General features: G+C 38.2%; 1 protein-coding gene across 3 annotated transcripts in view; it reads right to left on the bottom strand.

Annotated features, from left to right (window-relative positions):
- Positions 1 to 12,658, bottom strand: part of actn1 (actinin, alpha 1) — an 88,965-nt gene that overhangs the window by 44,651 nt on the left and 31,656 nt on the right. For all 3 annotated transcript variants that reach the window (XM_015385335.1, XM_015385333.1, XM_015385334.1), the window contains exons 2-3: positions 2,285 to 2,399; positions 1,201 to 1,320 (exon numbers count right to left, since the gene is read on the bottom strand). In XM_015385335.1, coding sequence (XP_015240821.1) covers positions 1,201 to 1,320; positions 2,285 to 2,399 — 235 coding nt within the window. The remainder of the gene's footprint in view (positions 1 to 1,200; positions 1,321 to 2,284; positions 2,400 to 12,658) is intronic.

Here is a 12,658-nt window from a genome sequence, read left to right as displayed (position 1 = left end):
ACCCTCGTCTTTAGAAGTTTTTAAGTCTATAAAAAAGAAGTTATTGAGGAAGAAGAAGAAGTAGTTTTTTTTTTATTCTTTAGAAACTCAGAAGCTGATCAAATATCGGGTTAAATATCGGTGGGGTGGCCGATGTCCGATATTCAGTTTTAAGGCCGATACCGATAGGGGGCCCATTATATCGTGCATCCCTAGAAATAAGATCATCTATGTGCAGGAATAGTTAAGTCAAAGTGTCTTTTTGTTGTTCAAATAGCCTACAAAAGTTTCACTTTCTTGATTTTTGTTGTTTGCAATTCAACTTTACATGGATCTTTTTGTTGCTTTTTACCCTTGCAATTATGCAACATTTGTAATCACATGTACTTGTAACCTGATAATATTTGAACGTTTTGCAAGGCATTGTACATCCAGCATATATGAGTTTTTCCTGGCAGCAGCTGGTAGATTCCTGAGACATTAGCTGATCCAGACACCTGCATTAGTGCATATTGTAGACCTCTGGAGCACATGTGCATGAAACACACATAAAAAGGGCAGCTATCATCCGTTTTAGTCTTTTTATTAATAAATAAAAACAGATGACAGCGAGGCCAGGATTTTTCAGAGCAAGCAAAGCAGAGTTGTTGTTTTATGAAATCCCTTATGGTCGTTGCTTTGAGCAACTCGACACATTTTCAGTTCAGCATCATTCAGCATAAATTCAACCGACATATAAAAAAATAAACCATTTAGTCCTTAAAGCATTCTGCCCAATCGACCCTTAAGAAACTCTGATGTTTATCTACTAAATAGACTTTATTTTAGTGTCTGCTGCAACAAGCAGGAGCAAAATGAGGAGGAGGGTGTGAGCTCTGCTGACAGTAGGAGGAACAGGGAAAGACGCTAAATAGTGAGGCGGCACAACATTTATTGAGTTAAAGACTTGTTTAGCCTTTAATAGGAGCAGGACGGGCTTCCCCTGCTCATTTGTGCTGAACAATGAATACTTTCAGCTCCTGAGGGGGATTTGCTGAGACTGAGATCTTCCCTTATAAAGTGCAGAGGAAGCAAAAGCAACACAGCAACGAGACTTTAGAGCAACGATCTGATTAACAGCCACCGACCCTGCCTGCTAACCAGAGATGCATCAGAGGCGGAGCTACGGAGTCATTGAACAGGAACGTCTGTCTGTGGGTATTAGCATGTAGCATCTCTCACCTTCTGCTCCAATAGAGACCAGCTTCACTCCTTTACTGGCGATGAAGTCAAGCGCTTTATTGACATTGGAGATCTTGTGGACTCTCATTTTTCCTCTTTCTGGTTTTGCCAAACGTTCACCTGAAACCAGAAACAAAGTCATGACGTTAACATGCTAACATGCTAACATGCAGACCAGGTCTTTAGCTTTTACCGCCTCAGAACCGCAGCTAGGGAAGTCTTCTATTTAAACTGCAAAATGCCAAACGCTGTAAGTTTGATTTAAGTGCGTCATTTAGTCACATTATGGCCAACTTATCGCTGCATCCATAACAAACATTTCTAGCAAAGCAGGAGCTACAGATAAAGTTTGTAACCAGAACATTAGAGATTGGATAAGAGACTTTAAAAACATCTGAATAAACTACCAGCTAAAATCTTCATTTATTAATGGAACAACGTAAATTCTACACAATATCACACAAAGAAGAATAAAAATAAGCCAATTAAAATCAATCCGCCTCCTGTCTGTGACATCATGGTCATTTTGACGCGTGCCAGGAGTCTTCCAGGTATTTAGACCAATTTGCATTGGATGGGGGCGGGGCAAAGTGCCAGGCTGTGGTCAATTCAACGCGAATAAGGATGTATGAAGGTAAAAGATGCAGTGATGAGAACACAGTTTTCCACATCTTAGTTTTTTTTTTTGTACTTCGGGAATTTCTGAATTTTCATCAGCTGTTATCTTTCAATACGTGATCAGATCTCAAATTACAGTAAACTTACTGAATATCATCAAGAGATGACAAATAAAAGACCTAAAAACACACCAGAGGCACTTTTAAAGTAACTTTGGGTTCCTGAACACTTCAGCAGATCCATGATCACAGGGCTGCAGTAGGAGCTCAGGCTTTGGGTCCATAAAGTCTAAATATATAAGACTTAAATATATCACTCTATATTGAGCTTTAGATGTATTTTATTTTACTTAATAATTGATAATATAATGAAATAAGGCGAGTGTTCCTCATCTCCCAATCGATCACATCAGATTCTCTGATATATCCAACGTTTCCCATCCATCTACGCTGAAACATCTCTCTACCTGAGATGACCTCCAACAGCAGCATGAGCTTCAGTCCGTCCCGGAAGTCCTCCTCGATGTTCTCGATCTGCGTTCCCGCCTTTCTGAGGTGCGAGTTGCACCAAGCTGTAAAAGTCTGCAGAAACAGAGAAGACAAAAACCATCAGTACGTTCTCTGGCCTAAATCTAAACACGCCTTGTTGTTAAGACTTCCTACGAGCACTATTTGTACGTTTTAATAGCGTCACACCTTTTAACAAGATGCTAAAAAGCTTCAATTCTGAACATTTCTTATTGAACCAGCTCAAACAGAAGCGTTGTGTTAAGCAGGTGAAACCAGAAAACATCTGGAGCTGTATCCGAAGAACACAGGAGTTGGCATGATGAGCGCAGACCCTGCTGTGAGCGACTCTTTATGAGCTCCGAGTTAATTACACCCCGAGTCTAAAGCGCCATGTTTCCAACAGAGAGCTGGAGGAGGACCTACAGGAGCGAAGCCAGGCTCTTATGAAAGCCACCACTGTCTCTCATTGGCCGGCCTCACACTTTAGACAGACAAAGAAACGCCACGATGAGGTCACCGTTAAAAACACGCCGACCTGAGGTTTACCTGGCTATCAAACCTTATGTTTATGTATTGTTGGTGAGTTTGGTGGATTTTTGGGAGACTAGGCAGGATGCAGAGTTGGGAAAAAGATGGATTATATGTGACGTTATTTTAATGACAACTGACAGAAATAAAAGGCGGAGGAGAGTTTGGTTTGGAAGAAGCTTTTCTCTACGCATTAGTTAAGCTCCAACAGGAAAACTGCATGTTAATTAGTAGCACATTAAAGGCTAGCTACTCAAGCACAGCCCAGACAGCATCAGTTAGCACAAATACTGTATGACAATCAAAGACTTGTGCTCCACCTTTGTTCCATTTTGCCGTATTATTGTCATCATTGGGTGACAGACCTGGTAAGCTCTGGACAGATTACATCCCATCACAGAGAAAACCGTACAAACAACTGTATTAATATTGATGATGTCACCAATGGGACAGAGATCAGGGAAGTAAACAATGGAGAGTAACATAGAGGGGAGCTGGGAGTCAATGAGCTTTATTGTTTGGCTTTTTTGTCCGTCTAATCTCTTTATCATACCACCGCTGTGCCATGTTTACCGAATGCAAGCAGACTTGTTTTGAATCATTAGATTGGATCGGACTAGCGCGATGACGTGACGCATGATTGTTGTGCTAAATGGTATCATGAAGCGTAGCGGGTCGATCTGATGTTCCCACTGTATCTCGATCGAGTTTTAACCCTGGTCGCTTATCGAGTCATTTGACCCAGGTCAGCATGGGCCAGTGAGCCGTTCCCACAGATACTGATAGCCGATTGTTTGCGTGTTTAAACTGGTTTTTCGTTCAGTAGGAAAGGGGTATAAGTAGGAGCTATTGGTCCGGTCAGAGAGCGCACACGTCACGCAAACTGGACTGAGGTAAAACAGGCTAGGATTTCAACTGTGGATTTTCTCTGCAAGGAATTCAACTCAAAGGTTGAGCAACTACTTAGACATTTTTGGGTAATTGTGGGTAAATGAAAAGGGAACCTGCTCCTCAGGTACATTTCTGAACTTAAATCTGCTTCAACCCCAATAGCTGCTATATAAATAAAAAAAGGTCAAACCCGGTTTGTTGTTTAGACAGAATACAAGTTTAAAACTTTAAACTGAAGAAAAGAAAGCAGGAATCAGGACTCTGAATAATTTAAGGAGCTTCTTCAATAGAGATGAGTTGCTGTTGTGGAAATCATTGATTTAGTAAAGATATTCTGTCAAAATGGGACATTTTCATTCAACCAACTTAAATTAGAATTGGATTTTTTTTTATTGCCACTGTCGGCCCAGCATATATTAAAATGCACCACGCTCAAACATCTAACTGCTTTATATCAAAGAATACATTATTTTTAATAAGATCAGACAGATGAAAGTTTCTCTAGTTTACTGGCAAGAAAGAAAAAGACATTGCAGTGAAAATACCTAAAAGTTCATAACAGGAATGTAAGCTTGTTAAATGTGCTGAAAGGAGGAGTCTGGCTCTCATGCAGGGCGACAGGCCTCCTCCTGAGGAATTAGCCAGCCCTCCTACAGATCCTCAAGCTCTCTGGGTCCCTGTGGAGTTTGGCAGCAGCAAACGGCCCCGGCTGCCAGCCACCTGCAGGATCACATGACCCCGGGACCACATTAGGGCCGACAGTCCGGGGTCCTTCTGGGGTTCTCCCACTAAAACATGACGGGATATAAAACCAGGAGCTGGATGCTTCCAATCATTTTTACACATTGTGATCTTCCATTTCAATGAAATATTTTAGATTATTTTAAATATCCAAAGCTCCAAGCCAAAGGCCATCATACTGTAAAAAAAAAAAAAAAAGATCTATGATTGGTAGGTCTTTCTTCTAACAACTTGAATCTGATAGAGCTATAAGGGATTATTATATTATAGGGATGATGAGGCTTTCCAACCAAAACACCTGCAGCTCAAAGATAAATCATGACACCACTGGAAACATGCAGAAACTGTTGATTGCTTCGATACAACGAAAGAATCTTCTACTATGAAAAAAGGATTAAAAAATAAAATAAATAAAAAACGACTTGCAATTTCTCATAAACTAAGCAAGTGACTTTCACATTTCATTTGCCCAGAAACAATTTTTACTTGCCCTGTATAATGTTTGATAAATATAGTTTCTTACATTCATTTTTGTATATATATCAATGAAACATGTTTGTTTTTTAAATGTTTTTTGTAATTCAGTATTTTTTAAGTTTCCAGGTTCCTGGTGTGTATCTGCATGCGTCAGATAATGAACTCCAGCCTACATTACCGTGTTAACATGCTTTTCAATCCTTCCTGCTCATTCTTTTCAAAATAAACTTTGCTTTAAACTGTTTTCTGCTTGGAAAAATATAAATTGTAATGTTAAAAATCTAAAAAAAAAATTGACAGGTTAAAAACTTAAGATAAATCACAGACAGAAGTCAATGTCACAAATAAATAACTTATTTTAGAGTCACGGTATGTTTATAGAAGATAATACTATTAATATAATGTGACTTTTCTAGAGAATCATTATAGTTATTTTATTCAGGGTTTCCACAGTCTGACATTATTTCAGAATTCCCTGACTTTAACTGACTCAGGATCAGTTTTCCCTGACAAAAAAAAATGCAGCAACAAGACAATAATAATAACATAACAGGTCACCAATCTAACATGTTTAGCTCTATAACATTTAAATGCATCTCTCCAATGTCTATGAGAAAAAAAATTAATGAACATTTTTTAATGTATGACCTGCATCACTGTACAGAAGACGGCCATATGATAGCGCTTTCTAGCTTGTTTGTCGTTTTGGTAACTACATTAAAATTACCGCTAGGTGGACAAAAATCACGCCATCTGGCGGAAAACAACAAAACAACAAAAATGGCGCCGGCAACGCTTCCGGGTCGTTTTCAACGAATGTCAGTGATTTTAAAGTAATTTTGAGTGATAAATATATATATTTTTTGCGATCATTGAACTTGCCCGGCAGGCAAATGCAATGAAATTTGGACTCTCCCAACAATAAAAACTACTTTCCCCGGGAGATCGGGCGATGGTTAACATCGAGCCCTGCAAACAATAATAAATAATATTTTCCAACTGATAAGCACTCCATTTTTTTTTTTAAGATCTTATGATAGAAGCCTCTCTGTTTCCTGTCACTCACAAACATCTTGTTTGAATAAAATAACTGCACCTGAAAATAAAAATGCCTTATTAGCTCACCTTACTCTGTAGCTTTCTGGTCTAAAGGTGGGTAGTACCATTGGTTTTTCATTTCTACACTGCAAAAACGATCTAGAAATGAGTTAAATATTCTCAAATTAAGTGTATTTACTCTTTAAGATAATTTGCCAATAGAATAAGATTTTAACTCTTAAGATAATTAGATGATATGCACTTGAAATAAATTGGAAAAACTATCTAGAAATAAGTAAAATATTCTTATATTAAGTGTATTCACCCTTAATTTGAGCAGGTAAATTCGATAGTTTGCCAGCTGAATGAGTATATTTACCCTTAAAATAAGATAATTAGATAACATGCACTTAAAATAAGACAATAAAAATGTGTTTTCTTATTAAAAGGGCAAATTGTCTTGTTTCATTGGCAAAATGTCTCTTATCTCCTCAATCAAAATGACTCATCTAGATTTCGATTTTTTTAAATGTATATTATCTTGTTCCTTTGACAAAGAGTCTCACTTTCCTTCTAAATTCAAGACAAAATGTAATTATTTTAAGAAGAAATCACTTATTTTACATTGTTTGCAGTGTACCGAGGTGTGTGTTTGTGTGTTCTGCATCACCGTGACATCAGTGCCAGAATGGCATTGTTAGTCTAAAGTAGATGAAATGGACCTGAAACATTTGAATTTCCACTGCTAAAATCAGCCTCCAAACAGTTTGATGCATGAAGGAGGGCTTCGGCGGTGTGCTGCGTGGCGTTTCTCATGTGCAGCCTGTGAGCTCCATGTGTGACTGTTGTCCTTGTAGTTTGTGTCGGTACAGCATGTCCTGTGAATGTCTGAGCTGTTAACATGTCTGCTGCAGAGTCCTGTGGACCGAGTCCTGCCTGTAAACATCCTTTAAATGCTGCAGCCTGTTTCTCCTTCAGCAATGTGCCATGCATTAAGCTGAAGCCAAAACGGGACAGTCTGGCTCTCTGTGGGAGGAACTGAAGGATCATATATTTTGAGCCCCCCCCCCCCCCCTCTCTTGTTCTTGTCTGCTCCCTTTTTTTCTCCAGTCTCAGCCTCCCAGAACAGAGGCAGGCTATAAAAACAACAGGGGTGAAGAGAGGGAGGAACCTGCTCAGCATCAACTTTTGGGAAAGTTGTCTGTCAGCATCATTAAATTCAATGTTTTTGGGGTGTTTTGCTGGTGGGGTCATTTCCCATTGCAGCCACTGATGTTACTGCAAAGGTAACATTGCTTTAATGATAATTGCAAAGATGAAAAAACAACGAATCAATGCTGTGTTACTATAACAGACTGAATAAGACAGATATCTGATATTTGAAGCAGGAAGGCAGCTGGACTCATTTAAAGTCAAACTTCCAGTGTTTATCACGTTTCTGTGACCTCTAGCATCTTAGGATTGTGGGACTCTGCTGCTGGTAGACTCCATCTGACACTGAATGATGCAAATGTTGAACTGTTTCATAATATGGATTTTACAAACTGTGATACTTTACCAGTGATATTTTGTGCAGCCTTAATTAAAAACAGTTGCTTGCGTTGTGAAAACCAAAAAACGTTTTCTGTGCTCTCAGATTATAGCAAAGGTTAATGGACGAAATAGCAGCACAGATGTTTTTAATATGATTCAAGATTTTGTTTAAGCCTAAATTAAAAAGAATAATAATAATTTATAGTACAAAAAAGAAAACAGTTTTGGCGTTTAAACCAGAGTTATACAATCGGCCGTCTGCATATTTTGGATCGTAAAGTTTGAAAGTTTTTGCACTTTGTTTTGATAATTCTCAAAGCAGAAAATAAAAATTTAAACTCCTGTCATATCTGTAGATGTTAATATTTGCAGATTGGGTTGTTTGTCCTGCTGTAATGCAGGATATGGTGCTTGCTATGACTGCTTAGATAGGATTCATTTCACTGACAGATTAAAGTTAAAGTTAAATTTAAGGCTAAGATTTTTTATTCTATTTGAGTTTTAAGTGATAAATTACAAAATGGTAAGGCAGGAAAAAAAACTGATATTCCTTTTTCAAAGCAGGATCGGCCTCTTAGCTGCCTATTGAGTCCGGCCTTTACTTTAAAGCCGATATAAAAAGCCTATTTTTACTAAATGATATAATTTTTCAAAATAATTGTTTTTTTCCCCTCAATCAAATAAAATCAATTAAACTAAACCAGTATTAGACTACCCCTTAAATGATCGTTTGCTCCACATCTTCCATCTGCCTGCTGACATTAGGTCAAGTGACTCCTCTCCTTTATTTGCTCCACTTGTTTCCTTAATGATCGAAGCAGAGAAACTGAAACAAACGGAGCCTTGAATGAAGGACAGGAAGATCCGTCAGCTCAACCTTGAATTTATCAGCACACAGATAACTGAGCTCCATAGTTTGGACTATTATTTAACTACGATAACTAACAGATAATGATGCGTTGCTGGTTTTCAGACAAAGCTGAAGTCAGCCTGTAATCTATTCTAAGGTGACGTTAGTTGAAATTTGTCATTGGTGATTCCCATATCAGCCAATGGTCTGATTGTTCCTGTTATGCCTGTGATTTATTAGTAGGGCTTTCACCAAAGTCCTGAATCAATTAATTTCGATTCGATCTGTTTTTTCAATAATGAAAGTGGTTCAACTGTGTTTCAAAATACTCATGTATTTTATTTTTATTTTCCTGTCACATTAAACACAAAGTGCAAACTTGTAAATCAGACAGTTTAAACTTGAGATGTGAACAAAACTGTCCCAAAAGTGCAAACTTCATGAGCTGCATTATCTTCAATGAACAAACCATATGTACCCTGTAGTTGTCTGTAACTGCAGGGTGTTTGCTGCTCAGCCTCCATTATTTAATGTCTTCAATCAACCTTTTGGCTATATTTGCAGCTGTCTGGCTTGAAGTCATCTAGAGAGCATTTTTCCAGCTCGTTTGAATGTGAACGTCACGCGCGTCACTATAAAACTAATCAATCTCATTTCCTAGACATTGATTTTGCAAAAATGTAAAGGAATCGATTAAATCGATTTTTTTACCCAGTCCTATTTATTACTTTACTAAAAAACTAACCTTAGATTAAATATGCTTTCAATTTTTTGGACTTTTGTTTTTTTTTTGTTAGGAGGTTAAAAAAAAAGTCCAAAATTTGAAAGCATATTTAATATTTTTGTGTCGTTACCCGACAGCGGCGAATAAAAAGATGGCGTAGGCAACAAACGGTGGGGGAGGAGTTACTTTAACCAACGGAGCAAAAAGCAGAGATCATCTGTCAGAACGGTCAGTTAACTGAGCTATAAAATCTGCTATATAGTCCCGGCTGTATGTGGCTTGAATGAGCTATGAGGACGGCACAGTTTAAACGAGGAGAAAACACTTTTTTAATTTATTTTTTTAAGTGGAGTGGGCGGGTCTTTTAAAAAAATCCTCCACAATAACTTAAAGGAGCATCTTAGATAAAGTAAAAAGCAAAAGTACCAGCATAGCTTTAAAAGTTTCAGATTTCTTAAGGTATATTCTATTTGTGGAAACAATTATTAAGTAAAACTTCTTAGTTCTTGTGAATTCAGTAACTGACTGTAATTTTGTCTTGTGAGCTGTTGCTTTTCTCTATGATGCCGAGTTTAGACGATATTTTCCCAATCTGTTAATAAATTTCCTCCTAATAGCTTGACCCGCCCTGAGGTCATTTCCTGATGGTATGAAAAGAAAAATAATTCACTGATTAATTGGTCTGCAATCCATCTTTATGCTATAGGCTTTTCATCCTCCCCTCTCTCTTCCAGAGCCTCTTTCCCACACTCTCCATTAATCAGCATCAGTTAGGAAAATATTTCCTGCTTCTCTGCCAGTTCCATATTAGTACAACAAACCTTTAAATAAAAAAAAAGACTAGCTCATGAGTCCAAACACACGGGCAGGCGGACAAGTTCATGGAAGAGAGGAAAGGCAGACGTTGCTGGCAGAGTTTTTGACTCAGGAAGACGGTTTTCAACACTGCAGCCAGTTTCTCAAGCCTGGGCTTCAAAATCTGATAGAAAAAACTGCTAGAAAAAGGTCAGAAACTGCAAGAAAAAGGTCCGAAACTGCTAGAAAAAGGTCCGAAACTGCTAGAAAAAGGTCCGAAACTGCTAGAAAAAGGTCCGAAACTGCTAGAAAAAGGTCAGAAACTGCTAGAAAAAGGTCAGAAACTGCCAGAAAAATGTCTGAAACTGCCAGAAAAATGTCTGAAACTGCCAGAAAAATGTCTGAAACTGCAAGAAAAAGGTCTGAAACTGCAAGAAAAAGGTCTGAAACTGTTAGAAAAAAGCATAAAACTACTAGAAAAAGGTCAGAAACTGCTAGAAAAGATATCTGATTTGACAAAGCTGTTGAAAAAGGTCTAAAACTATGAGAAAAAAGTCCAAAGCTACAACTTAAAGGTCCAAAACTGCTAGAAAAATGTCTACGTGAGTCAGAAAAGGTCAACATCTGTTAGAAATAGGTCTACACATTTGATCTGTTTTGAACAAACTGTTGAACTAAAATGGTCAGAGTATAGATGAAGAGTTTCAAGATTGGCCAGCATGTGTTTTTATAATCTAATCCACAGCTATAGACTCCATCGCCGCCCACAGCTGGAGCAGGAAAAAGAATGAATAGAGAAGAAGAGCTGAGGATGCGGCTGAGCATCTAGGAGAGGAACAGCGTCCTTCCTCTGCTGCTAAGTCTGGTAATGCTGCCCAAATTTCACTCAGTGTGGGGGGGGGTGTGTGTGGAAAAAGCAGTTCAGCTTTTCCTGGAACACAACACTAACACTTCGCTCCATCCAAGGCTCCCAGATGATTTTGAGATAAGTGATGGATTTTAGCGTGTTGCAATTCGCAGAACAAACGAGCCTCGCAGGAGATGGACCAGATTTAGAAAAACCAACTGAAGAAAACAAAGCGACTGCAGAGAATAGTTTGGTTTTCTCAAGTCTGGATCACTAAAGAAAAAAAAAGTTTAAAAAAAAAAGATTTTAAGTTGGATTAATCTTTAAAGAAAATAATTTTATCATTTAGACAAGGTTTAACCAATGTCATACAAGTTACTTTTCATGTCGATTACAATATTGTCCACCTTAAATTAAACAAAGCAAAGGAGATTCAGCAAAATAAAAGTTATTTTCTAGCATTAGTTGTGAAAGGAATGTAAAGTTTCACAGATTTTTCCACCCAGAGATGAGTCTGCGGATGTTCTTGCGCTGCCACAGGGCAGCAGCCTATTCAGAAACTCAAAAATCCATCCTTTTCTCACAAAAACACTCTTCAGTGTAGAAGCTGTTAAAGTATAAAACTGGAAAACATTAGCTGTTCTCAGAAAGCAGCCCAACGATGAACAAAACTGCCTTAGAAATAAACTCTTTATTATACAACATGCAAAGACAGTAAAGCTGTGAAATAGAGCAAGAGCTTCAGCAGATAACAGGAAGGCTAAATAGAATGTTAAGATGTTGCTCTATTTTACCAGTTTGAGCTTTGAAACTAAGAACATGTTGGTTGATTAATGCTGGAAAGCCTACATAAAATATAAGCTATTATCCAGCTAGCAACATTAACCTTGATTATTGTTCGTATAAAGATGCGGAAATAAAACAAATTGTTTTATAGCTACTGAATAGTAATCAAACTAAAATAATGTAAAACATAACATACATCTGATATTTTAATCGAATCACTGACTTGCCAGGTCAATAAAAGGTTAAGTAAATAAAAGACTAATGAAATTAAGGAGAAATTAATATATTATTTGAACAGGTGAGACCTCAGTGTGACACCTGGAACTATGATGCAGGAGGCAGGATGAGGGTTAGTTTGGAGGCACAGTACGGAACAGAAGCCAAACTGCTGTCTGAAATCCCTGCAGACCACGACTCCATGCGTCTGGCAGGCATAGAGGCTTTAAAACAAAATCCATTTCAGCAAAATGAGGGGGAGGCAAAATAAAAACCAACGCTAGAGGAAGAAACGACTGCATGAAACGCTAATGAAGAGAGGCGGACTCCTCCATTTGTTCATTAGGGATTAAACCATCCGTATATGATCAGCCTCAAACTTCACCGCAGAAAAAAACAGTCTCCATCTATAACTGATGTGCATCATATAATTATGCAATGAAACCTTCTAATTAAAATCCCCATCATAGAAGGAAACAGGATCTACCTGCAGCGCGTCAGCTGGCCGTGTAGTTTCAAAGAACAGACTGGATCAAAGTACAAACTTTAATGGATGCACTAGTTTAAAACGCTGGGCTACAAACCATAGTTAATATCATTTCATCTAAGTGTTTCAAAACGAGGAGCGGGGGCCTAGAGATTAGGGCATAGAGCTTGGAATCCTGAGGTTGTGAGTTCGAAACCCACTGCCACAGACTGCCACTCTGGGTCCTTGAGCAAAAGACATTAGGACTGCAACAACAAATCGATAAAATCGATAAAAATCGACTTTTAAAAGCATTGGCAACGAATTTCATCATCGATTAGTTGTGTTGCGCGATTAATGCGTCATCCGCTGCCGCCGTCATCACATCCACTTGACTGAAGCGGGGGAAGAAGAAAAAAAAACGACACAGCGAGCAACT

Source organism: Cyprinodon variegatus, unplaced genomic scaffold, assembly GCF_000732505.1.
Source record: "Cyprinodon variegatus isolate N-32 unplaced genomic scaffold, C_variegatus-1.0 Scaffold336, whole genome shotgun sequence".
Classification (NCBI taxonomy): Eukaryota; Metazoa; Chordata; class Actinopteri; order Cyprinodontiformes; family Cyprinodontidae; genus Cyprinodon; species Cyprinodon variegatus.
This window is presented reverse-complemented; position numbering and strand designations above follow the sequence as displayed.